Source organism: Planococcus citri, chromosome 5 (genome assembly GCF_950023065.1).
Source record: "Planococcus citri chromosome 5, ihPlaCitr1.1, whole genome shotgun sequence".
Taxonomy (NCBI): Eukaryota; Metazoa; Arthropoda; class Insecta; order Hemiptera; family Pseudococcidae; genus Planococcus; species Planococcus citri.
Window position 1 is genome coordinate 14,566,079 of NC_088681.1, and position 27,518 is coordinate 14,593,596.

General features: G+C 36.2%; 1 protein-coding gene across 2 annotated transcripts in view; it reads left to right on the forward strand.

Annotated features, from left to right (window-relative positions):
- Positions 1–27,518, forward strand: part of LOC135849167 (uncharacterized) — a 108,998-nt gene that overhangs the window by 61,487 nt on the left and 19,993 nt on the right. For both annotated transcript variants that reach the window (XM_065369442.1, XM_065369441.1), the window contains exon 3: positions 23,793–23,839. In XM_065369442.1, coding sequence (XP_065225514.1) covers positions 23,793–23,839 — 47 coding nt within the window. The remainder of the gene's footprint in view (positions 1–23,792; positions 23,840–27,518) is intronic.

A 27,518-nucleotide genomic window follows, 5' to 3' on the forward strand; every position in this document is an offset into this window, starting at 1 on the left:
CATCTCCTCCTCCTCCTCCTCACCTGGCCGATAATATGAAAAAATTACACCAACCCAGTCGGTTCGCAACCTTGACCATAACACGTTGTTTAAAATTTTATCACTTAGAATATTCATTCGTATATAGGTACAGAATATTTAATGAAAACACAACTAAACTCGAATTAAATTTTTAACGACTTTAGTCCACCAGGGGCTGATATTCTATTCCTACGGCTCTGCGTATTCATTCGGTGGCTATATAATAGGTACTTGGGCAATAATTTCACCGCTTAGGTTATACGTACGTATGTATTAATTGTACGATTAAACGTTGGAATGGCAGGCCATCACCGCCCAACTTTCCAGCAATAATATCCTTTTTGTAAGCTAGCCCTTAAATTTCACTAGTTCGCAACAAATAGACTATATAGCGATGCTATAGACCTTTTATGGGGCAAGTTGTTATACGGTACAAATGTTGTGTGAAAATAATCGTCATTATAGACCAATTTGTCGCCAAATGCATTTGTGCCATGGAATGAATTTCAAACGATTTTTTTTTCGACTCCTCCACGTTGTACTTTGATTATACATACGACGAGAATGACGCATTTTCGCGCCAACATTTACATAATTATACGCTCCTACTCGTATATAGTATGTCGGTCGAATAATGCCCATCCATCATTTCGCATTGTGTAATGTAAATATACGTTTACGTACTATCTATTGAAATGAGCGAAAATCTGATAGATATCGTGATGAATACTTTAACAGTGGGGTGGTTCGAGGGACAAGTTTTGAATGGGAAAAATTGCGCGAGTTTACGAGGGAAGAGTTTTCCAAATTGTATAGTGAATTTTGAAGGAAGTGTAAGTTTTGAAAGATATCTTTGAAGTTGAATTTGGCATTATTTTTTATGTACCTACTCGAATCAATCGATCTAGTCCTGTTAATTCTGTCAATTTGTGGCCATGTTCGCGACGTTTGGCATTATATTAGAAAATAGGCCAATGAAATTTGCAGAGGCGTTCCCAACGAGTGGTGTAGGGGGGAGGGTCCCCCTCAGATAGAAAAATTCAGGCGAAGTTGGGCATTTGGAGGAAAATTGGGAGTGTTGGAAAAAGTTGAGAAATTTAGAAAAGTTTGGAAGACATTGTGTGAGCAAGGGGAAATCAAAGAATTACCTAAAACTACGCTATTTTAGTTTTCGTCTTCGCTTCGCTCAGGCCAGATCATTTTCCTTTTCCTTTCTCCGACCAAAGTTAGAGAGTAGAAAAATTGACTTCTCATATGTCCTTGATGTCTAGCCCTTTTGGCTTTGTTTTCAGCCATCTTTAATCATGTCATTGAAGTAGATGTTGAACAGACTACATGACATTGGGCATCCCTGTCTGACTCCTCTTCCTATCTTCTTTGCTTCCGACATGTTTCCAGATCTTACTCTTATTACATTATCCGTGTATATGAGAGACGTTTTGTGATAAGGGCCCTTGTGGTGATATTTCAATTTTTCAGGTGAGAGAAAACATCGAATCACTTTGATTTTTTAAATTTTTTTTCGATTTTTGGGTGCAGTGTTGTCTTGCGCATAGGTTGGATGGGAAATTTTGACAAAATTCGTCCATCATCGCCCGATATCTGTGATTTAGAAAAGGGACCTTGTGGTGAACAGCCAAATTTACACAACGTTACAGTCTACCCCGCAAAAAAATATCGAGAAATTCGGATTCGCCATGAAATTTTACATAGGTAACAACAATAAAATAATTTTTCCATCGAGATTTTTTTTTTAAATTGACATTTTTTTTAAAAATCGAAAACAAACAAAAACTTTTGTTTTATGATTTCCCAAAAATGTGAGTTTTTGAGTAGGTATTCATGTTCAAATAATTTTTAAAACAAGAAGTTGATGTGATAGGCGAAATCTGATAGCACCATTTGATTTCTTGTGAAAAAGTAAGTCGGAATCGCCAATAAAAAAAAAAGTCGTAGCAGTCTGCCGCTACGTAAGAGTCAAATTTTTGTGCCAGAAACAAGGGCTCTTGAACTATGTACTTGCACCCTCGCTTCGCTCCTGTGCTTCGCCTGGCACTTCGGATACATCCTCCCAATGTACTGTGAAAATTTGGACCCTCTAGGTCAATTTGGAGAGGCTACAGGCTGTCTAAAAAATTGGAAACTGTGTAACTGTAAAATAGCAAAAAAATCCACTTTTTTGACCTTGGAGAGAGGTCAAATAGGGTTGGAAGGTTGAAACCTGCAAAAGACACTTCGGATACATCCTCCCAATGTACTGTGAAAATTTGGACCCTCTAGGTCAATTTGGAGGGGCTACAGGCTGTCTGAAAAATTGAAAAACACGTAAAATAGACTGAAAATCCACTTTTTTGACCCTGCCCTGGAGAGAGGTCAAATAGAGTTGGCAGGTTGAAACCTACAATAATCACTCATGAGGCACCCCACCATTGTATGCTGAAAATTTAGACCCCCTAGATCAGTTTTAGGGGTGAGGGGGTCAACAATTGGGGTCAAATGTGGTTATTCCCACCTCAAATGGGGTGGGGATGACTTAGGAAGCTGAAATTTGAATATGTTGATTACAATGGAAGTACTGACCAATGGTATGATTTTGGACTTATTTCGTCCATTTGGCGCCCATTTTATGCTCCACTAAAAAAATGACTTTTCTGTAATTTCCAACTTTGACCCTTCAAACTGCGGGTGTCAATTCTAGATCCTAAAACAACCCTATTCCCTAAGTTTGAATTGATTTGATCAATTAGAGCAGGTTCCAGGTCATAAAATGTAAAAATCTTGAGCGAGCTGAAAGTGCTGAAACTTATAAATAAATACCTATATAAATACACTGTACCTAGTACCTTGTGGTGCCCGGGTCTTTTATGGTAATTGTGGTGCCCGCATACATAGAAGATCACATATATATGTTACCATTAAAGTATTTATGCCAGTTAATGTATGAAATAACTAGTTATTTCATACATTAACGAAAAAGTGTGAAATCAAATTTTCTTCTACACTTTACCTAGTTATTTCATACATACACGAGGTGTGTTTAGTTGAAGTGTGAATTCAATGAATGAACTGCGATAAAGTAAGAAATTAAGATTAATTCAAAGCTACAGCATATATGAAGGGTCAATCCACTTCAATTCGACCAAGAAATGGTAAGGGTTGGCGATCATTTTTAAATTTTTCCAGTGGAAAGACTTTCCAAAGGGATGATCAATGGCGCAAATCGCAGCCCTCTAGCCCTTATAGTTTTCAGTGAACTTGAAATATCATCCATTTCAACAGTAGATAACTCCATAACCGCGATACCTACCAAAATGGAACTTTTTCCCATAGTTAGGGCTTTGAAAGGCTTTTTTGGTGATATCATAAAAATAAGTGTTGCCCTTTTTTTTTGTATGAAAAATCAGCTCGAAAAGTTTCAAAACGTAGTTTTCATATCATTCCAACTCTCAAAAATGCTGAAAAAAATATATTATGAACAACTTTTCATGCTAAGCAACATACTAAAAAATTGGGATGGCATTATGTCGTAAAGTCGATTTTAAAAAATTGAAAGTTTGCGAAAAATGTGATTTTTTTAATTAGAACATGAAAAAAAGTGTTGACTGGTGAAGTTGACCCACTTGACTCCCTATTTTTACGTATCCGTTGAAAAAGTTGAAAAACCCCTTCACTTGATGAAAAACTCACCACAAAAATATTTTCAACAGCTCATTTCATGATTTAACTGATCACACATAGCTATTTCATGGAATAACTAGATTATTCATACATTACCTAGGTAAACTGTGAACAATTTACTAGCATTAAACACTTTTTCGTTAATGTATGAAATAACTAGTTATTTCATACATTACCTGGAGTAAATACTTTAACGGTAACATATATATATGTAGGCCTATGATAAAGGTGTTTTGGTGCAGTTTGGATTTTTCATCATAGTTAGTCATAGTGGTGCCCAATACATAAACTTGGTAGGGTAAATGTGCCTAAGTTTGCGCGCTTCCTAAGATTGCGCAGTAGCGATTTCTCAGAACCAGTGAGAGTTACAACATTGATACCGTCTTTACTTGAAAGAAGAATCAAAATGACCATACTTCACGTTTTTTGGTGATGGTAGCACCAAGTGTCGCGAAATGGCAAGCGAAAAACTTTTTTTTCAAATTTTTTTATAACTTTTCCAATAAAAGTCGCACGTGAAAATTTTTATGGAAATGGGAGTAGAAATCTAAATAAGCTATTTTTAGATTCGCCATTGTCTGTGGATTATAACAAGCACATATTTCAAGTACTTCCTGCTTTAATTAGGTTTCAATTTTTCAATTTTTTAAAAAAACACCCCTGTGCCTAAGATTGCGATTTTTATTTTTTGCTACTTTTCTAAGACTAATAATGATACTTTTCAAAATTATCATTAAGAATCCAATTTATTTGAATGAAATGACACCTTATACACGTATATCAAGTTTACTCCTTGTCAAAAGCTAGGGAGAAATGGGGGTAATGCTGGAAATACCAGATATGAGCGCATTTCCAGTGTGGTTCACTCAGAAGTTTCAAATGCACGTTCGTGTGAGACATTTTGTTTGCTTTCATCATTAATTAAACAATATTGACGAATTTCTATGTTTTTCACTGGTGCACAATCTTGAGAAGGTGAATGCGCAATCTTAGGAAGACATATGCCTAAGTTTGCGCATTTGACTTTTTTTGGTTTTTGGTCAAAATATCAAAAACTAAATCGATTAAAAATTTTATTTCTGGGGCAAATCATAGCCAAATGTTTGAGGAACCTTCTGTACAAATTTCAATATTCTAGCTGCTTTTCATAAAAAGTAGTGGCTGTTTGAAAATTAGGTGCGCAAACTTAGGCACATTTACCCTACTAGTGGTGCCCGCCTGAAAAAATTTTTTCACCTTGGAGTGCATTTCACTTGATTCTGCATTGTTTTATATAAAAAGACCTTGTGGATGGTGCCCGATTTGGGTACAAGCCCAAAACTGGGCACCACAATGACTACGTATACTTAAAATGGGTACCACAATAATGACTAAGTTTAAATCTTATAAAAACTGACACCCGGGAATCGTCTAGTTTGAGCTCAAAACAGAGAGAACTATCAAAATTTTTGACCCCCGACCTTTTTATTCAAAGTTGGGCCTACTGCAATAGCCATCATTTTTTACAAAAATTTGGCTAAAAACATCAAATCACCACAAGGACCCATATGGCGAAACGCCTCTCATATTTCTTCAATTAAGCATACTACAATACTACATATCGTCGCCTTAGTTGCAAAAACTTGTATCTCCAACTCTGAGATCACACCTTGTGTAAACCGTTCTTTTTGCACTGTAGCGCTCCCTGTTGGACTTAAACGCTCAACTAAAAAGTAAATAAGAGAGGGTGGTTCCCCTCTGTTACCTATCTTTTAGTTGAGCATTAAAGTCCAATAGGGAGCGCTACAGTGCAAAAAGAACGGTTTACACAAGGTGTGATCTCAGAGTTGGAGATATGAGTTTTTGCAACTAAGGCGACGATATTTGTTCATTTACTTCAATTTTCCTCAGGATTTCAAACAACTTCTTCCTTTGTACTGGATCATACACCTTCTCCTCCAGATCAACAAAGCACATGTGGGTCTCTAGGTTATATTCTTGTTTCTTCTCCATCAGCAGCTTTGTTGCATATACCCCATCTATGCATGATCTTCCCTTTTAAAATCCTCAGTCTCCTTTTTTGAAAATGGGCATTACAATTGCAGTATGGAAGTCTTTGGGTATGGTCGCACCTGATAGTATTTTATTGTAGAAAGCTAGTAGTCTCTTCTTAACAGTTAATGTGGCGTTCTTGAATAAGTCTGTTGGTAATTCATCACTGCCTGGGGCTTTTCCATTTCTGGAGCTTTTCAAGGCTCCATCTAGCTCTTCCCAAGAGAGTGGCTCATACTTGTTCTCCTCATTGTTTGCTGCTTTGATTTCATTATCAGAATCATTCCGTACCCTATTGACAAAAAAAAATTATGCGATAACATGCTAATATGCATGGCACAAGCATGCGTGAATTTGGACTTTTTTCAAAAAAAGCATGCGATTCAGCCTGCTAATATCATGCGTAAAAGTAATGTTGAAGCATGTAAAATGAAATAAAAATTGAAAAAATTGTTGCCCTGGGTGGGATCGCACCCGGGACCTGGAGTCTATATTTCAGTGTTACCTGGAACCAACTGGGCCACTTCACTGCTTGCAAAGAGTGGACGAGTTATATTTCCCCATAAATGTTTGCACTTTTTAGACTTGGGAGAAAAAATTAAAAATTTAATAAGTTCACAACACACAAACATTTATGGGGAAATAACTCCACTCTTCACAAGCAGCGAAGTGGCCGAGTTGGTTAGGTCCCGGGTTTGATCCCCACCCAGGGCAGAATTTTTTTTCAATTTTTCTTTTATTTTACATGCTTGAACATTACTTTTACGCATGCTATTCGCAAGCTGAATCCCATGTTTATTTTTGAAAAAAGACCAAATTCACGCATTATGCATCAACACGCCTGTTTTTATGCATAATTTTGTCAATGGGGTAGGTTTGCGTAGTATTCGACCATTTTTTCAGTCTGGTGGGGTAATGTTGGCTCTGTGTACCTCATCTTCCGATATTCTTTTGATTATTTTGTACACTTTTGGTTTCAGTTTATATGTATTCCTCTCCATGTTCACCACAAACCTTTTGTATTGTTCCTGTCATGTTTCTCTTATCATCTTTTTTGTCTTGCGGCACTGTTCTTTGTAGCTTCCTTTGTCTTGTTCATTCTTTGAACTCATCCACTTCTGGAAAATGTGTTGTTTCCTCTTCACTTCTCTTAAAAATTTTTAAATTAACACCACAAAAAATCAACAATCTTAAAACTAGATCTCAAGTCGAGGCTGACTGAAACATTCTCAGTTGACGGCAAAAAATCTTCGAGTAGAGATCAGAAAATTTCCAGATCAAAAAATGCCAAGACCTAAGTCTAAAAAAGTCTTGAGAGTGACAAATTTCTACATTTTTACACCTTGCAAAAAGCCTTCTCACACCTTGGTCACTCCGTCACCTAATTTCAAATATTTCATCACTCTCTTGGGTACAAAAAGGTTAAACATGGACCATTATTAATATACCCATATAACTTTTCAAAACACCATTAATCTTATTAATCGAGCATCATTTTCCGCTCGTAAACGCCGAATTTTTGCACGCTTTCATCCAACATGTTACACGTTTATAAAAGCCAAACGAGCGAGTTGAAAAAAAGCTCTAGCAAAAATAAACGCCGATTAATTTATCTTCGACTTAAATTAATAAATTTGCAAACGAGACGAAGGGCACAGCACAGGCACAGCAGTCCGTAGTGGGGCAGGGCAGGGTAGTGGGACTTCGGTCATGGAAATTAGATGAAAACGCGACGAACGCGTACAAAGCGATCGGTACGTGGCGTGGGTGTACTCGGAATTGTTTTCGTATGCAGAACAGAGTGTGTGGGAGGAAAATGTAACTGTATAGAAGAGCTAAGCAAGAAAAATTTATATTCCCCGGATCGTTGTAAGTAAATGTAAGAGTGTAAGTGTAGCTGCAAAGTACAAAGTTTATGTAAAGTCGCAAAACGAGGCGAGGCGTAGAGCAGCCAAGAGTTACACATCCAATAAACTTTAACGCTGCGAAATTGGCTAAATTACCGAATTTGTCGCTTAACTTAACGCCGCCGCCGTCTTTGTGAAATTCACCGCGCATCTGATGACCATCAACAACTACGTCGCAGAGTTTCTTTCTCACTGTTTGCGCCCTTTTTGCTCGCTTTTAGGTAATTTTTACGAGGTACGGTGAATACGTAGATCGGGATTAAAGGCTGAATAAACGTAGAGTCAAAATTGTAACACGGGTCGAGGCAGTAGCAGGCAATTCGATATCCGACCTTTTAAAACTCTCTTGTGCAGTATAAGCGCCACCAGAGACCGGCGAGCACTTAGGGAAAATAGCCCATTGTGCCTGCTTCATACGTCATCAAGCTCACATTGCTGGTCTCGAGGTGAAAAAAGGTATACTCGTTGACGTCAAGTATTCGCCTTTTCGTGTTTTATTATTTCTTTTTTTTTCGAGACGACCACGTCGTCCATGGATGAGGTAATGAGCTCCACATGGAGTTTTTCCCACCGGTGTAATTCCGCCAAACTCGAGCGTATTCGCGAAAAATTTCCTAATGGGGTGTCATTTACAATTGCTTAGAATGATTACCGGACGTAAGTCGTTCGATCATTGTTACACTGCCTTTGCCTAGACTTCACATATACACGTCTTTGAAAGTCTAAAAGCCACCACTGCGACCTTGAGTACTTTTCACGTTCAATTTTTCACCACCTGAATATATTCTAAAGGTAAAATTCACCCTTAATAGTACTAAAACTCGTGTTGCTCATTTCATCCTTACATATCCACAAGTCGAAGTCGATATTCGACATCAATCGCAATTCGCTCGCGGACGTGTTTTTACTTTTCAATCGTCGATAATTTTTCAATTTCGACACTACACAGGCAGGCGAACGCTTAAAAATGATTTTTTCTAATTTCCTGCTCACATAAAAAAGCTATTTATTTACCACGTTTGGATTTACTTTTCTTCGCTTCTTTTTTTTTGGGGGGGGGGGATATCAAAAGCTCGAGACGTCATAAAAAGGCCTCTTTCTTTTGATACCACGTCATTCAGTCGTTTAAAAATAACAGATATATAGACGAACGAACGATCGTGTATAGTATGGTATTTACTCAACTTGAACACGTTTACAGCTTTCACATCTGTTCGACGTTTTTCCAATATACACGTACATTCGTCATTGTCAAATAACGCCAACGAGACGAAAGTATATATCTCTAAATTCTCTTCGTACCTAGACCTAGGTACCTAGGTATTAGGTATGGTACCTAAAACCTAACGAAAGCTATGACAGATGCTGATAAATATACCATTGCTAGGTGATAAGGCTTTTTAAAACTCTTCAATTTCAAAGACAAGGGGAAAAGAATTTGCCAAAAGGATCACTAAGTATAGGTACCGTTTTACTCGCGAACAATATAACAAATTTTCAGCCAAGGTGATTTCTTTTTTATTTACCAATGATTCGATAATGTTCTCTATATTTTTTTTTACATTGAAAATGCCAAAAGCTGGAGCTTTTTATGTACCTGATGGACGGGAAAGTTGAATTTCTCATTTAAGTGTTAACAGAAACGAGTATAGCTTGGAGTATGGGAAGAAGGGAGAAGTAATGAAAGTGTCGCGAATAAATGTCGAGACAAATGGTTTTGAAAGGGTAACGAATTTTTCATTGGATAATTTATTACAACGATGATGAACTCGAACATAAATGGAACGAAAATCAATACTTATGGGTAGGTAAATGAGAAAAATCGAACTCGAAAAAAAGAAACTTAAGGACTAAAAATATAGGGATCGTGGAGAGGTGGGGGTGGGGGGCAATTGAGACTTGAGAACGAGATTTCGCAGTTTGAACTCGAGGTTTTTTTTATCTTTGAGATTTTCTAGTAAGTACCTATCGAGATTCTTTGATCTCGAAACTGAAGGTTTTTCAGTCTAATTTTTTGTGGTTTACAAAAACTTGATGTTAGTCTTTAGATTTTTACTTCAAGCAAGTTGTACATATTTTTGGATTTTTCGGCTGCAATATTTTTTTCATCTTGAGACTCACGATTTGGCCACTTCAACTCTGGAATTTTTTAGCTTCAAGTTTTACTTATCAATTTTCAGACTCGAGATTTTGTAGTCTTAACTAACGATTTTTTAGTCTCAAAATTTCTAGTTTATAGATTTTTTATTTTCATGATTTTTTGATCACGAAAATTCAAAGTTCTCTAGTCTCATTTTTTGTGGTATACAGAAAAGTATTTGTCTCGAGATTTTCTGCGTTATTAGACTTTTCAGCTTCAAATTTTTTTTTCTTCAAAAATATAAGATTTTGTATTTTTTTTAGCATTGAGATTTTTTCTAGTCTCAAAATTCCCAAATCTTGAGTGCTTTGATCTCGACACTCGCGGTTTTTCAGTCTCTTTTTTTTGGTACATACCTACCTAGTCCTCGAAAAAATCCTAGTCTCAAGATTTTCGGGCACGAGATTTTTTGATCTCGAGATACGACAAGTATAAAGTTTTTCAGTCTGAACTCAAGATTTTTTACACTTGAGATAAGGTTTTCCAGTCTCATTTTTATGGTCTGTAGAAAAATCTCAGTTTCAAGATTTTCAATCATTAGGTTTTTCAGCCTCAAGATTTTTTTGATCACGAGATACATTGTATGTACATGAGAATAAAACACAAGACAGTGGGCATCCCTGGCGAACTCCTCTGTTTATTTCTGCTTGTTTTGAGACTTTATTTCCAATTTGTACTCTTATTCTAGTGTTCCTACGTATATACATAATTATGCTGTTTATTACCTCCCGCATTTTATATGTTATCTCTTCATTCTTTAGGACTTCAAACAGCTTTTTTCTATTGACCCTATCATATGCTCTTTCCAGGTCTATAAAGCACATGTGTGTTTCTAGGTTGTATTCGATCCTTTCTTTCATCAGTAGTTTTACTATAAAACTTGCGTCAGTGCATGATCTTCGTTTTCTAAATCCATTTTGAAAATTTTAGTGCTTGGAGATATTTTTCAGCCTGGAGACTCTGAGGTTTTTCAATTTCGAGATTTTGTTGTTTTGAAATATTGATTTGCCTGATCACGAATTATTTATGGTCTAAAGATGTTTTAGTGTAGAGATCTTCCAATATTCGTATAATTTGTTTCGAAGCAGACATTTGAAGTTGCCCAAAGCTAGTCTATAGTGTACTTAAACTCACAAAGGAACCTCTCGAGGACAGTCCACCTTTGCTTTGACGATTTGTTAGTCTGGATTAGAAATTTACACTATTTTTTTTGTAATTTAAGGTTAATAAAATTTTTTAAAAAATTTTTTACCTATTTTATTTTTATTTTTTTAAATTTCTATTCTTTTCATTTTTTAATATATTTTTTATTTTTTTCATTTTTATTTATTTATTTTATTTTTTTACATTTTTTGAGATTCATCAATTCTGAGACATTGAGACTCGAGGTTTCGCAGTTTGAACTCGTGGTTTTTTAGTCTTTTGAGATTTTTTAGCATCAGGATTCTTTAATCTCGGAACTCAAGGTTTTTCAGTGCAATGAAGATTTTCACCTTTGAAAGCATTTTTGGACTTTTCAGCCTCAAGATTTTTTCATCTCGAGACTCACGATTTTGCAGTTTCAACTCTGGAATTTTTTAGCTTCAAGGTTTACCAATTTTTAGACTCGAGATTTTGTACTTTGTTGTCTCAACTCATGGTTTTTTAGTTTCAATAAATTTTTAATAATTTTCTATGGAATTATTGCTGAACATTGCCAAAGTTTTCTAAAAATTCAACAGTTTTTTGGTAGTTACTAAATATTCTCAAATTGGTAGTTTGTAATTTTTGATGATTTTAGGACTTTTTTGAGGATTAACACCTTCAATGAACCTAGTTATGCAATTTTCGCTGAATTTAGCCAAACATCATCTGTTTTTTGGTAATTTTTAATGATTTTAATGTTTTTTAAAAGCATTTTTATGCCACTTCAAAATGTTCTATAACGAACGACCTCTATGCAATGTTGTGCAACATTAATTGATGAAACTTCATTCAAGATAACAAATAAGTAAGTATGATTTTGTAGAGACGTGTGAGGCTTTCAAACCATGAAAATCTTTTATTGGAATTAAACTTTTTCAAAAAAATTTCTTTCACGTTTTCGCACTTCTACTTTATTTCTGTTTTCATACAACTCATTCAAATCTTCCTTCTCCAACAAATCTCGGATTTTTATTAAATTTTGTAATTCGTCTCGGGAGATGAGAAAAAAGCATCCAAAAGTTCATTTTCTAGCGATCTTCTGATTTTAGAACAACGGAAAGTCTTTTCTTATATTATTCCAGATTTCGTAACGTTATGATATCGAAATCGAAAATTTTGAGACCCACGTTTTAAAAAAGGAAAAAATCTCATCGGAGATGAAAAAAAATCAGACAGTTTTGATGGATCTTTTTCTTATACAAGATGACTTTAGAAAAAAAATTGGACTAGAGAAATCAGCCATTATTCGAAATCAATGCCTTAAATTTGACAACAATCAATAGGCCTTTTCACTGTTGAAATGTTTTCGAAATTTGATCAAAATTGAAGATTTTTTTGAACCCATAGGGAAGTTGGCACCTTATTTTGAAAGTCTGTTTGTCAAGAAGAGGATAAAAAAAAATCATCCTCAGTGTTTTTCATCAATAATCTTTAAATTTGAAATTTGAAATTCCCACATTACGGGTGTCATAATCTTGTAATTGAAGGGTTTAATTCCAAGTCGGCCTAAGTCCATTTTTTCCGTTTCGAGAAAAACACAAATAAGTGTTTTTCTCGCCCTTCCGCTTCAATAATAAATGATGTGATTATATGGTTGTGAAGCTTGATCTTTCTGCTTTAAAGTACCGTATTGGTATTTTTTTAATTTTGCGTATTTTCAGCTCCAGAGCGCGTCAAACAGTCAGAAAAAGTGAACTTAGGCCCATTTGGAATTATCTGATGTTAAAAATTTCGAAAAAGAGCTGAAAAACGCGTTTTTTCAAAAAAAAATTCACGAATCATTAATTTAATACATTTCTGAAACAATTTCATTCGAAGCACCTTCAAATTTCGTCTCTCGAAAATCGTTGAAAAACTTGAAAAAAAACCGGCACAACCGCACTTGTATACAAATACTCTTAAAAAATGTATGATTTAGGCCACTTTGGAATAATCAGCTGTTTTTTTGAGCCGGCAAAACAGCGCTCCTGAGCGAAAAAAGTAACGCCAGGTGTTGGGACAAGGTGATAAAGGTGTTAACCGACCTGTACCACCAGATGGCGCTGCTAACTCAAAAATGATAAAAATGGACTTAGGCCGACTTGGAATTAAACCCTTCAATTATACCCCCTCTCCCCCCAAAAAAACCTCTGCACTCGTCATTAAAAGTTGAGCTGAATTCTTGAAAGTTGAGTTTAGAGATTTTCAAATATTGGTGATGAATTTTGAATAATTTATGATATCTTTCATCGATCTTCGAAATCCACACCCTCCTTGTCTCGAAGAGAGCATAGATAGCGTTACTATACCCTAGTCTTAAGTTATGTACATAACGTTTTTTATACGTTTTTTAGTTGAAATAAAACCGTTAAAATGTTCGCGTATTTATTCATTTATTTTCGCCGTTTTCGATAATTAATTCATCAATTTGCTCGTGTGATTGTTCTCGCACGACATGGTAGCAGAGAATCACGATCCGCTTAATTCAAAGTCGCATTTTTAATTGTTTTTTTATTTAAAAAACAAGTTCGCTTTCACACGCTCACTGCACGTGGCAAAATCGCTATTCGCAATTCGCAAATCGCTGTTCGCTAATCGCTTTCGCTTTAAAATTCAAATGGATGCAAAGGCACAAGAATTTGAAATGTGGCTGAAAAGCCTAAACGAATCCACCGATCTTGTGTTCACGCAAATCAACGCATCACCAGTCGATACCAACTCGCTTCAAATGGCATTCGAGCAACTCACCGTCGATCTAGAAGAGGTAGAAAATTGCCGTGTTACTTCTACTAGAAGTAAAGATAAACCAACTTATAATTTTTCGCTGATGCTATGCCGTCGATAATTCGAGCTAAACGAGTAATTCCAACAGTTAAACGAATCTTGATGGATGCTGGACGATCAACTGGCGATACCAAACCGCCAAAATCATCTAACGATTATTCTCGACGCATACCTGAAATGGAAATCACCCCCTTTTCCGGTGATATAACACTGTACTCCAGTTTCATTAAATCATTCCACTTGAAATACGACGAACTCCCGATTCCGAAGTCAGAAAAGTTACAACATCTAAAAAGGCACTGTTTAGATGAACCGCTTAAAATTATCGAAACTCTCGACCTAACGGATAGCAATTATGATCTCGCCCTCAACGAATTAGAAATACAATATCACGACAAAGAAGAAGTTATCGGCGCACTCTACGCTAAATTGGAAAACTTACCGAAAGCTACAAACACAAATGCAAGTTTACGTTCAACTTACTACGAAATCGAAGGTCTGCTCACAGCTCTCGAATCCCATGGTCAAAATCTCGATCTGTTCCCACCATTGAAAGATAAAATTTATTTCAAATATCCGGCATGGTTAGTTCATCAGGTTTGCGGAAAGACCAAACCAACAATTAAAGATTTCCAGAGAGAAATCGGATTACACGTAAAACTACGTTGTGGGCTTCAGGCAGCTGCAACTGCGCAGGGTTTGTCTCCATCAACAAAACCCCACTCGACTACCGCAGCTTTAGTTACTTCGAACGCAACATCGAAAGCTTACAACAATAAAAACGCTGAAAAAACAGAAAAACCGAAGTCGCCACCCTATTGTGTATATTGTAATCAACAACATTACTCGGCCGAATGCACCGTACATACCACAGTCACAGCACGTCGATCTTTATTAAAAAATCGATGTCATCTTTGCCTGAATAAAAATCACACGAAGGCGCAATGTAATCGCAATACAACGTGTTATTATTGCAAACAGGTGAAAAGCCATCACTCTTCGTTGTGTCTTCGCCAGTTCCCAGAAACGCCACTTGAAAAACCTGAAAAAAATGATGGTTCTGGTAATGGTAAGCCAGAAGAGAAACCTGAAAACGGAACACCACACACACGAATGAATTCGTTTATCCAGACGCATCAAGGTGCTCATTGCACTGCAATATTGACGATAATAAATCCGAAAAACAACCGTCGTTATCAAATTAGAACACTATTCGATAATGGAAGCAATGAAACGTATATTTCCGAGAAAGCTGCACGTCGCATCGGTTTAGAATTATCAAAATTCAAGTCGATTCCAATTAATGTTTTTCACCATGAATCACCTGTTACGTTTTCGTCAGCCACCACCTCGTTTATCGTGACAAATAACGCCGATTTTCATCTTAATATAGTCGCAGACACAGCTCCCAACTTACCTCAATTTGTACAATTATTCAACATCGATGAATTCAAACGAATGAATTCAGAATATCAAGACAAACCATTTGTAAACCAAGGTGAAAAGTACCCTGTCGAATTGCTGTTAGGAAGCGATTATTTTTACGATTTCCTACAACCTGAAACGAAAATAACAGTCGCTGATGGATTACATATGTGCAAAACGCCATTTGGATTTATTTTGGTTGGTCGTCAGCACGATCAAAAACGCAATAACAAGTCAATACTGTTTCAAATGTCACCGGTTCGTGCTGTTAAAGAACTTTGCGATCTCGAATCCATTGGGATAAAAGATATGCCGCTTACGAGTATTCAAGAAGAAGAAAACGCATTAAAACAATTCTACGATAATATTCAACTCGTAGATAATCGTTATCAGATTCGTTTCCCATGGAGACAATATCCACCACCGTTGGAAGACAATTTTGGCTTAGCAATTGGTCGTTTACGTTCGTTACAAAATAAATTTACGCCTGAATCGTTCAACGAATACAACGCTAATATACAGAAACACTTAGATGCCGGTTATGTTGAAGAAGTCACTGGTATTGATATGAAAACAACGCAAAAATACTATTTACCTCATCACGCCGTTTTCACACCTGATAAATCTACGACGCAAAGAATTGTATTCGATGGATCGGCGAAATCAAAAAACAAACAGAGCATCAATGACGCAATTTACAAAGGTACGAATTTACTGAGCCATGGATGTGAAATTTTAATTCGATTTCGTCTGTACCGCATTGTTATATTGAGTGATATCGAAAAAGCTTTTCATCAGTTGATTATACACGCACTTGATCGAGATTTTGTCAGATTTCTATGGCTACACGATTATAAACTTCCTGCAAGTGGAAAAAACCTTCGAATACTGCGATTCCTCTGCGTAGTATTTGGTATCATCGCTAGTCCGTTTCTCCTCAACGCAACAGTCCGTTATCACCTGAAAAATAACAAAAACGAGTTCACAGAACAAATGGAACGAGATAGATACGTAGATAATTTCATCACCGGATATAAATCAGCTGAGATCGCCAAAAAATATTATCATTTCGCCGTCGAAGTATTCAAACTGTGTTCAATGAATTTACGTCAATGGTCATCAAATGACAATCAACTCCGTGATATATTCACTCAACCGGATAAATCCGCATCGATTTCTGTACTTGGGTTACTATGGAACCAGTACGAAGACAACTTTCACCTGAAACAAATTAAAATGCCCGAAGTTATCACTTTACGTACCGTTTTGAGTACTGTTGCTCAATTTTTCGATCCCTGTGGTTACTGGACACCAATATCGATCAAGGCGAAGATATTTTTACGCGAACTCCATTCCAGTTACAATTGGGACGATAAATTATCCGAAGACCATTGTAATCAAAGCCAATCAATATTTACCGAACTTCAAACTGCAGTAAGGCTACTATAAACTTCGTTATGGGTACGGACAGCCGCCATTGCCCATCCAAGAAATGGATAAACATTGTTATCTTATCATACGTATGCATACAATTATTCGTGTATAAAATGCAACTTTTTCGATTGTTCGCGGGTTCGGATGAACTTTCATGAGGTCTCAAATTAAAGACGATGAAATTCCCTATCGATTGGTGTTAAATTTTTATCATTTCGCGTAAAAATAACGATTTTATGAATACTTTTATTTTACTGATTTTTGCATACTACGTACGTCATCTTTAAACTGAAAATACTCGAAATTTTCAGCGGACACATAGGCAGGGGCGAAGCGAAGGGGGGGCTAGGGGGGGCAGCCTGCCCCCCCAGTGTTCCGCGAAAGTTGGGAAAAGTTGGGAAATTGTGAGAAATACAAGAAAGTTGGGAAAATACAAAAATTGCGACAGTAAGTATTTCAGTTTTGGAGTTTTCAAAAATATTAAAAATTTTTACAATTACCAAAGTTGAAAACTTTCCCAACTTTTGAAGCCAAACCAGCTTCTAAATCTATGATTTTCCCAACTAAAAAATCACATTTTTTTCAAAAATTTCTGCCCTCGCTTTGCTCGGGCAAAACTGTTGTACCTTTTCACATCAACATTACAACTGTTTTGCTCCTTGAAATTACAAATTTTGAAAATCTTTTACCCTCGCTTCGCTCGGGTCAATTTGTTTTTTTTCACGCTTGAAAATTTCTACTTTTTGAATTACAATTTTTCCAAAGCTTTTAGCCTCGATTCGTTCGGGCCAATTTGATTCTCTTCTACTAAGTTACAATTTCAAGAAACGTATCATTGAATTTGAAAAATATTGAGACCAGAAAAACTGGATTCTTTTATTAAAATTGATGTTCTACTTTTCCATTTCAAGTCACACATTTTCCAAAACTTTTGCCATTGCTTCACTCGGGTCAATTTAGTTCTTTTTTTTCTCACTAAGAATTTCACAAAACCATTGATAAAATTAAAAGAAAGTTGAGATCAGAAAAACCGAATTCTTACACTAAAATTTATGTTGTTCTACTTTGAGAACTTCGAACTTTTTAAAGCTTTCGGCCTCGCTTCGCTCGGCCCAAATTGATTCTCATCTGCAAAGTTACAATATTTTTGAAAATCTATGATTGAATTTGGAAATTGTTGAGATTAGAAAAACCGAATTCTTTCATTAAAATTGATGTTATTCTACTTTTCAAATCATAGATTTTCCAAAACTTTTGCCCTCGCTTCGCTCGGGCCATTCAAAATGATATTTTAAAAAATTTTAAGAATATGAAAATTGAACAGAAAAATTCCAGAAGTACCTACTCAAAATATTCGAAGCTTATAAAAAATTCAAATTTTTCATTTCTTTCAGAAAAGAACTCTAGCTTTTCAAAATTTTTTAATACCAGAGTGTTCAGCACGTTAAAATTTTGATTATAGTCGGCAAAATTAAAATTTTTTGGCTACAAAATGTCGTGATACAATCCCCTCACTACTTGTAACTTAAATACCCCTTTTTTCATCCAACTTGGGAATTTTCAGTCGAATAAGTTGGGAATTTTCAGTCAAATTAGTTGGGAATCTTAGGATCTTTGCCCCCCCAGCAAAACCACTTCGCTACGTCCCTGCACATAGGTATTTTAATACAGCAAAATGTTCGTTATTTTATCCTCTTTAAAATGAGCTATTACCGAAAGCTCTATATGCAACCGTTCAAAAGTTTTCGAAGTTTTAAGTTGCGAAAACAAGTTGCGGATGGTAAGTATTGAACTTTGAACCAATATTACTCGAAATTTTCAGTGGACACATAGGTATTTTAATACATCAAAATGTTCGTAATTTTATCCTCTTTAAAATGGTTGGTTACCAAAAGCTCTACCTTCAACCGTTCAAAAGTTTTCGAAGATCAAAGTTGCGAAAAGTGGTTACTGATCAAAACTATAACTTACTGATAACACAATGATAACTGTAATAACACAATTTGACCACTTTCCGCAACTTTGAACTTCAAAAACTGTTGAACGGTTGAAGGTAGAGCTTTCGGTAAACAACCATTTTAAAGAGGATAAAATTACGAACATTTTGATGTATTAAAATACCTATGTGTCCACTGAAAATTTTGAGTAATAATAGTTCAAAGTTCAATACTTACCATCCGCAACTTGTTTTCGCAACTTAAAACTTCGAAAACGTTTGAACGGTTGCATGTAGAGCTTTCGGTAATAGCTCATTTTAAAGAGGATAAAATAACGAACATTTTGCTGTATTAAAATACCTATGTGTCCACTGAAAATTTCGAGTATTTTCAGTTTAAAGATGACGTACGTAGTATGCAAAAATCAGTAAAATAAAAGTATTTATAAAATCGTTATTTTTACGCGAAATGATAAAAATTTAACATCAATCGATAGGGAATTTCATCGTCTTTAATTTTAGACCACATGAAGTTCACCCGAACTCGCGAACAATCAAAAAAATTGCATTTTTTATATGGAAAGTTGTATGCATACAGATGCATTCTAATGTTGTTGTGTTCAAGGTTGGATGGGCAATGGCGGCTGTCCTTACCTGTATGAAATTATAGTAGCCCTAACTGCAGCAAAACAAACAATGCCGCGTTATCAGAACGTTTCACACGACAGTGATAAGAATCACTACTGTTTACATGTATTTGTCGATGCTTCAGCGAAAGCTTGTGCATGTGTTGTGTATTTATCATGCAAAACCGAAGAAAATATCACGTCGCATTTGCTGTTTTCAAGAACGAAGTTGGCTAAACTTACTGATATTCCAAAGTTGGAATTAATCGCCGCTTATATGGGTATGAAAGCTTTACAATTTGTACGCGACTCACTGCCATTCAAAATCGACACTCAAGTACTTTGGTCTGATTCCAAATGCGTTCTCACTTGGATACTTACAAGTAAAATACTTCCTGTTTTTATTCAACGCCGAATCGATGAAATACGCAACATTCCGAACGTTATCAAAAATTTCATTCCTGGAAAAGAAAATCCAGCCGATATACCAACCAGGGGAATGTTAGTTGACGAATTGTTAAACTCCTGTTGGTTTAATGGGCCAACAGACTGGTTAAAACGATCAAACGACTGTACAACTTTACCATTCGAACTTACACCTGAGCTAGATGTGATTACGATTGAAGAACCGAGAATTGTACTTACCACAAACACTGACGCAACGCCGCCGCTTTACGTTTATCCGTTCGATATAAATCCAGCAGATTTCGAGTCATATTCGCATTTACTACGATATACATCATACTTTGTCAAATTTATTGCCAACAATCCACGTTTACCAAGAAACATCTTTCCATATGGAGGTTCGTTATACAGTGTTCGAAGTCTATGGCTGAAATTTGAACAGCAACGTTGTTATCAAGATTTACTCACTTGTTTACGTACGAAAAAGCCGCATCCGCTTATTACGAAGTATAACGCTTACCTGGATGAAAAAACTGGGTTGATTAGATGCTCAGGACGTTTCAAATATGCGCCACTGTCAATGAAGGAAAAATGTCCGATCCTGTTGCCAAAAATGAAAGACTCACGGTTCGTTCTTTTATTGTTTAAATTTCACCATGAATCAGCGTTCCATGCCGGCACAAATTTCGTTTTAAATTCGCTTCGACGTACGTATTGGTTACCTGATGGTCGTCGCTCGGTTTACAACGCCATTCAACACTGTAAAAAGTGTAAACGTTTCACCACTCGACCATACGTACAGCCGCAGATATCCGACTTACCCGAATTTCGCCTACAAGCATTCGAATCGCCATTTACCAACGTTGGAATTGACACATTCGGTCCTCTTTATGTCAATAAAGAAAAACGCTACGTTTTACTTGCAACGGATCTCGTAATTCGAGGTATTGACGCAGAATTGCTTCTCAATATGTCCACAGAGGAGATCTGTTTGGGAATTCGCCGTATTATTGCTCGCCATTCGACACCGAAGCTGATATTATCAGATAATGCGCCACAATTCAAAGCTGTGAAGCAAGCATTCGATATCATCTTTACCCATGAATGGTCATGGAAATTCATCCCAGCCCATTCCCCATGGATGGGTGGTGTTTACGAAAGGATGGTCGCATTAATGAAGAATTCGTTGTTGAAAACGTTTCATAATGTTGCATTATCCGAATCATTGCTACGTACAGCATTAGCTGAAATTGCTGCCACTTTGAATGATCGTCCGCTAACGTACGTTGTTAAGAACGATCTAGACGAGATTATCACGCCAAATCACTTTCTAAAATCGTATTTCACGGTCAATGATATACCAGAGCAAGCTGAAGCAAACGCAACGCCAGCCGCAGCGCATACGATCAAGCTCTTTAAACAGAGTAATGAGATAACGAATCGATTTTGGGCTGTTTGGAGAACAGCTTACCTGCAACATCTTCGAGAACGGGGATTTTCACCAAATGCAAAATTCCCAAAAGCCACTACGAAACAGCCGCCAAGCGTAGGTGACGTTGTCATTATCGTAGACGCGTTACGTAAACGAAACAACTGGTCCCTAGCTAGAATCGTCGAACTTGTATACAGCCAAGATAACGAAGTCCGAAGCGCCAAACTCCGTACGAAAAATGGAGTAATTATTCGTCCGATCAGTGATCTCTGTCCTGTTGAATTAGCTGCAGCGCAGATTCCTGATTCCGAACCGCAGCCAACATCAGACGACGTAGATAATGAAGAAGTGCCACCGGAAGAGAATATTACTCCACCGGAAGCGGCCATACACGAATTCGATCAATTCGATCAACCGCAGGATGATTGGGACAATCCCATCATCACCGTTGAAGAAATCTCCGACGACAACGACGACTAGAATTTATTATTTAGTCGTAATAATTAATTTAAATCGTTTTCACGATGTTTTGAAGGATTTTCCTTTCGCTTTTCACTTTTTTTTTTCTTTTTTTGCTGGAAGTGTCTCGAAGAGAGCATAGATAGCGTTACTATACCCTAGTCTTAAGTTATGTACATAACGTTTTTTATACGTTTTTTAGTTGAAATAAAACCGTTAAAATGTTCGCGTATTTATTCATTTATTTTCGCCGTTTTCGATAATTAATTCATCAATTTGCTCGTGTGATTGTTCTCGCACGACACTCCTTCTCCATTTCAAGCCAACGTCGTACTTGAAAATTCTGAAAAATTGCACAATATTTTCTGAAAAACTGAGAAAAATCAGAGCTAGGTTCCCTATTTTGAGGCTTTTGGACTCGAAGGAAACGGAAGCTATACGTCCTTAAAACGAAGGGGGGGGGGGGGTTGTTTTGATCCAAATTTTTGAAAATTTTATCCAATGACTGGGTCGCTTCAAAAAGTCAAACATTAAAAAAAAACCTCTTAGGACTCCAATTAGACCCACATTTTGCTTCATTAAAAAATTAGAACCAACGCTGAGCGAATATTAATCGACAATAATCGACAATTTCAGCCCATTTTGTATAAATATTTCTCCAAAAAATCAAAAAACACATCTAAATTGTTGCCTCTTATTTTCAGACAAAAAAATCTCCTCACTCTGCTATATGCCACATTTATTCCAAATCCAAACAAATAATCCATCGATATTCACAGACACTACAATCGTACAATAAGCCCACTATAGTCGCAACCCACACATTGAAAAAAATTATCGAAATTAAAGTCACTCGATGATATATGACTTTCTAACGCCGTGGAAATCACATATCAACACACCAAGGGCACACATAAACCCACTGTGGGAATAAAACTAGCATCATTCGACGCTACAGAGACCACACGAACAAACCCTTGTCGCCGAGAGATTTTTCTCAAGTTCGATGCTCATATAGTACCATTTGTAATATGCGACCACGACCACGCGATTGAAATCTCAACAGCAGGAGTATTAAGCTCGAATCCAGCTGAGACTGTATATACTCGTACATTCGGGTCGCACAGTACAGTATATATAACTCGGAAAATAAAATAAACGCAGCCTAATTTAATTTAACGACGTGATAAACCGTCGACGCCATTTCTAATTAACCAATTCCACATATAGAGAAAACCACTCGCTGAGTAGTTCGGTACTGTTGAATTTTCATTTACGTATGCGCATTTGTCATCTATATACTTAATGTAAACGTATCGAATTTATCTATTTTTCAAGTCTTGCCAGCGCCATTGTCATCGTTTCGTTTGCGTAGCAGAAAAACAACACAATCATCGAAAATTGTCCCATTTGATAAAATTTTTCATCGTTGAAGTTGTTTTTCATTTCGAAAAATTCGACGAAAAATTCAAAAGAAAAAAAAACGAGATGTAGGAAGGTAAAAAGTCATGGCCAAGCATCTATTCAAATTTTATAGCCGAAATTAAGTACTCGCTTATTTTATAAACGTTTCGATAATGTCGTCTTCACATCGAACATAGGAATAAAAAAACAACCCCTTGAATATTCAAAGAGTTTCTTTTTTTTCGAAATTCAAATTGCCAAATTAATTATGTAAAGACGTATTTTCTTAAATCCATCGACCATAATTACGTACAAGAGTATAATGAACAAAGAAAGAGTTTCAAACTTAAGCCCCAAAGTTCTTAAGGGGTTTCTTCCAATTAGCGAAATGACGAGAAGAAGAAGAAGAAAAAAAAGGAAAAATTCTTTCACGAAATTACTCGTATATTGGATGGGAACCGTGCTGCTACCCTATATATTGGAAGGTTGCAATATAGAAAATATAAATTACTGGCAAATTCGTATTATTGATAATAAATCGAGCAAACATATCTGCAAAAAATTCAACATCGCGTGCGAAAGGAAAAAAAGAAGAGTATCGCAGTCGCACGTGTTCGAATTTACTCGTATATAACACGACTTGCATCGTTTTACTCTTGTTTTACATACTCGAGATGAGTGTTTTTCTCATTTTATAAAACGAATGAAATTTGCATGAAATGTGTCGTCTTTCGCGTCCCACAGGACTAGGTTTTCTGCGTTGGCTCGAAATGTTACGCTAGTTACTTTTTGGGAAATCTTTTTTTTTTCGAGTTTTTTTTCTCGTGTAATTCTACGTACCGAAAAAGTGTTGCAGATTTTACACTCGAAAGTTATGTAGTAATTTTTCATCTTAATTTATTACATTTACATTTTTATTACAATAAATGATTTTGTTTCTTTGCAGGAGGCGAGAATGCGAACCAGAATAATTTATCGGAATACGAAAAACAGGTAAATATACATTTTTTTCTACGTTTGAAATATTATAGATACCTACTTGAACCTAATTTAAGAAAACATTTTTCACGTAAATCACTTTAATGTGAAAAGATGGATCGAGTGAAAAATTTATATCGAATGTTGATGCTGAAGGCAACACGTGTGGGAAGAATTGTAGGGAAAAAACAAGTGTATATTCGAACTTGAAGTCATTTAAAACTCGACAAAAGTTATGGCATTTGTATTCTCAATTTTTTTCTGTAATACTGGCCCAGTTTATGGCATTGGTGCAGAAGGGGGGGGGGAGTTCAGAGAGGAGGATCCGAAAAATGAGTGGATATTCGAGCTCAATGATTTTCAAAACCTAACCAACAATATGTCACGTGATATTTTCATTTTTTTTTGTTGGTATTTTGGCATTGTTTAAGGGAACGGGAGGAGGATCGAGGGGTTGGATTGAAAAAATAAGCTTAACGTTGAAGCCCTGTTATGTATGTAGATAGGTCTACTTGTACAGAGATCTGCATAATTCGAAACAATCAATTCGGGATAAAAGTGTAAGTGTAACCTTGACGAGTGAGACTGGTATAAAACTGTTGGAGGAGTTCGTATGGCGAAAAAAGTCACGTAATGGGTTACCTATAAAAGGAAAAGCAGAAAAGAATCAAATACTTTAAAATTCTAGAGACGCTTTCCCTTTTATATCACCTACTTAGGTGGATACTTATTTTTTTAGAAAATAAAATGTGTATAGAAAAGAACAGATTAATGGGCGAGTAACTTAGCACCTCGTAAAATTACCCCCCTCCCCCCATATATTCCTTCCAACTTAGTACAGACACATTATATCCCAATCCCGAAGGTGTAAGTATAATAGGCAGGTAATAAAACCAGACAGCTAAGCTTCAAAGTGTGCGTAGCTCTAGTTTTTGACAAGTTTAACCACTACCTATTCTATTTTTTATTTTATTTTAAAAAGAAACTTCTGAACAATTTTGGAAAAAATTTTTCGTCTCCGCCAAATTACAACATTTCAGATCAATTTCTGTGTTTGCATTTTTTCTAAATATGTACTTTTGTAAAATTTCAAATTGTTTTTAGAGTTTGTATTCAATTTTCAGAATTTACTATTAGGTACCTCCAAAAATTTTGAGATTCGAGATTGATTTTCAGAATTTCGCACCTCCTTAAAATTGTGAAATTTTAAATCAATTTTTGGAATTTCCATCAACTTTAAATTATGAGATGGTGAATAAATTGTCAAAATTCTATATTGCCTCTAAACTTTTAATTTTTAAATCAGTTTTCAAAATGCATTTTGCCTCTAGATTATGAAAATTTTATTCATTTATCATAATTCCCATTACTTCGCCAAATTATGAAATTTTAGATCATTTTCGAGATGGAGAGCTAGCCGAAAGCTAAAAGCTGAAAGTCGACGACCTGATTAAGTTTCGGTTTTAGTCATTTCATTTTTCAATTTCTATACTTTTTAGTGTTTTTATTTTTTCAACTTCTTTTTCTGTGGTGCGTTTGCGAGTTTCTTTAGGTTTCTTCTCAATTTTCCTCATTCGAAAAAATAAATTTGAAAAACCAAAAGCCGAAAGGTAAAAGTTGAAAGCCAAAAGTCAACGATTTTTGGAAACAAGAAGCTAGCCATCAGAAAGCTTTATGAACTTGAAAAGTCTAAAGTTACAGCTGAAGTATTGTAAATTTTTTAGAAGCTAAAAGTTAAAGCCAAAAGTTTCATTTTTTGGCTTTCCAACCCAGCAAAAAAAACATTGTTTTTATCGAGAGCTTTCGATCTCGCTTGGGCCTGTTCTGTTTATGATTCATATTCTAAAATTTTAAAAGTCAAAAAATAAACTTTTTGCCTTCACATAAAAAAAAAAACATTGTTTTTATGCCCCCTTGAATACAAATTTTCAAAAGTTTTCACCCTCGCTTCGCTCTAACCTGTTTTCTTTTCTTTTTCAAAATTAACTTCCTAAAAAAAATTACCCATTCAAATCCTAAAAATCTTAAAAACTGAAAAATAAACTTCTAGTGTTGTAAAAAACTCGGTTTTAGCCTTTCGGGCATTTCAAAATGAAAATTTTCAAAAGCTCTTGCCTTTGAGGCCTTCAGAAATTCAACAAAGAAAATGAAAATTTTCATGAGTCATTTGAATATTATACAGGAATGGAAAGGTAGGCGAAAGCTGGAAGATAAAAGCTAAAAGTCAATGATTTTTTTTTTTTTGAAAGCCAAAAGCTAGCCAAAAGGTTCATTTTTCAGCTTTCTTTGAACTTTTTTGTAAATTCATTTGATTCAGTTTCAGTTTCAGTTATTTTTCAATTTTTACTTTTACTTTTTCCTTTTTTTGTTGTGGTTTCCTCTCAATTTCACCTTATTAAAAAAATTGAGAAGTCTGGAAGCTAAAAGCTGAAAGCCAAAAGCCAAGGATTTGTGGAAGCAAAACGCTAGCTGTTGGAAAGCTTTACAGGTTTGAAAAGCCTAATGCTAAAGTTTTATCAATTTTTTAGAAGCTAAAAGCTGAAGCCAAAAGTTTCATCATTCAGCTTTTCATTTCATCTCTGATATTCTTCTTCTTGGTGCTGTATCACCCCTCCTAGGGTATCGTGATTATGATGCACTGGTCGCGGTTTCTGTAACCTGATACACCAGCTCCCTCCAACTGACTCTGTTTAGGGTGCTCCTGATACATGCAGGGAAGCTGTGCCCAATGGCCTTACAAATGGAATCTGTACATCTCATGAGAGAGCATCCACACCCTATTGTTCCCTCTACCTTGCCTTGGATGAACAGGGACTCCATCGCATCAGCCCTTGTGACATATGCCCAAAGTATTTCAGGATTCTGCTGTGAACCACTGCCGACAGCCTTTTCTGGACACCGATTTCCTTCAGGATGGAAACATTGGTCCTTTTCTCCGTCCATGGGATCTGAAGCATTCTTCTCCAACACCACAACTCGAGCATGTCAATTTTTCTCCTGTCTCCCTCCTGTACTGTCCAGGTTTCTGACGTATAGACAAACACTGAGAAAACCAGAGCATTTACCAGCCTTATCTTTAGGGTTGTGCTCACCACTGCATCTGACCAAATCTTCTTTAGGCCACTGCCAGACATGGCACTTCTTGTGATTTGTACTCTGTGTCTTATTTCTGCTTCACTGCCTCCTTTGTTATCCACAATGGATCCCAGTTATACAAATTGGTTCACCACTTTGATTCCCTCAATTTCCTGGATCTCAGGTGAGTTGTTCTCAGGCTGATTCACAATCATAATCTTCGTCTTTGCTTTTTTCATCAGCAGGCCATATTTTGCACTGACCTCTTCGGCTCTTCCAGGCATTTCAGAAAACCAGTCATATCTTCAACACTTGAGGTGATTATAGACACTACAAGATACACAACTGCAGGTCACAGCGGTGAGGGGAATCATGTAAAATTTTGTGAAAAGTTTTTCCAAAAATGGTCCCTGTAGAGGCGCTGGTCGTTGTTTCCCAACTGGACAATGCGGGTGTTGGCGCGGCAAAGGGAAGTATTTGTGAGCAATAGTTTCAGTGGTTTACTTGCTAGATGCACTGATTGTCGTTTCCCTAATGGACAACATGGGTGTTGGTGCAGTAAGGGGAATGGGATTACTTTTTACTGGATCCCCCAATGTCTGTGCCCACTAGTTGTTCA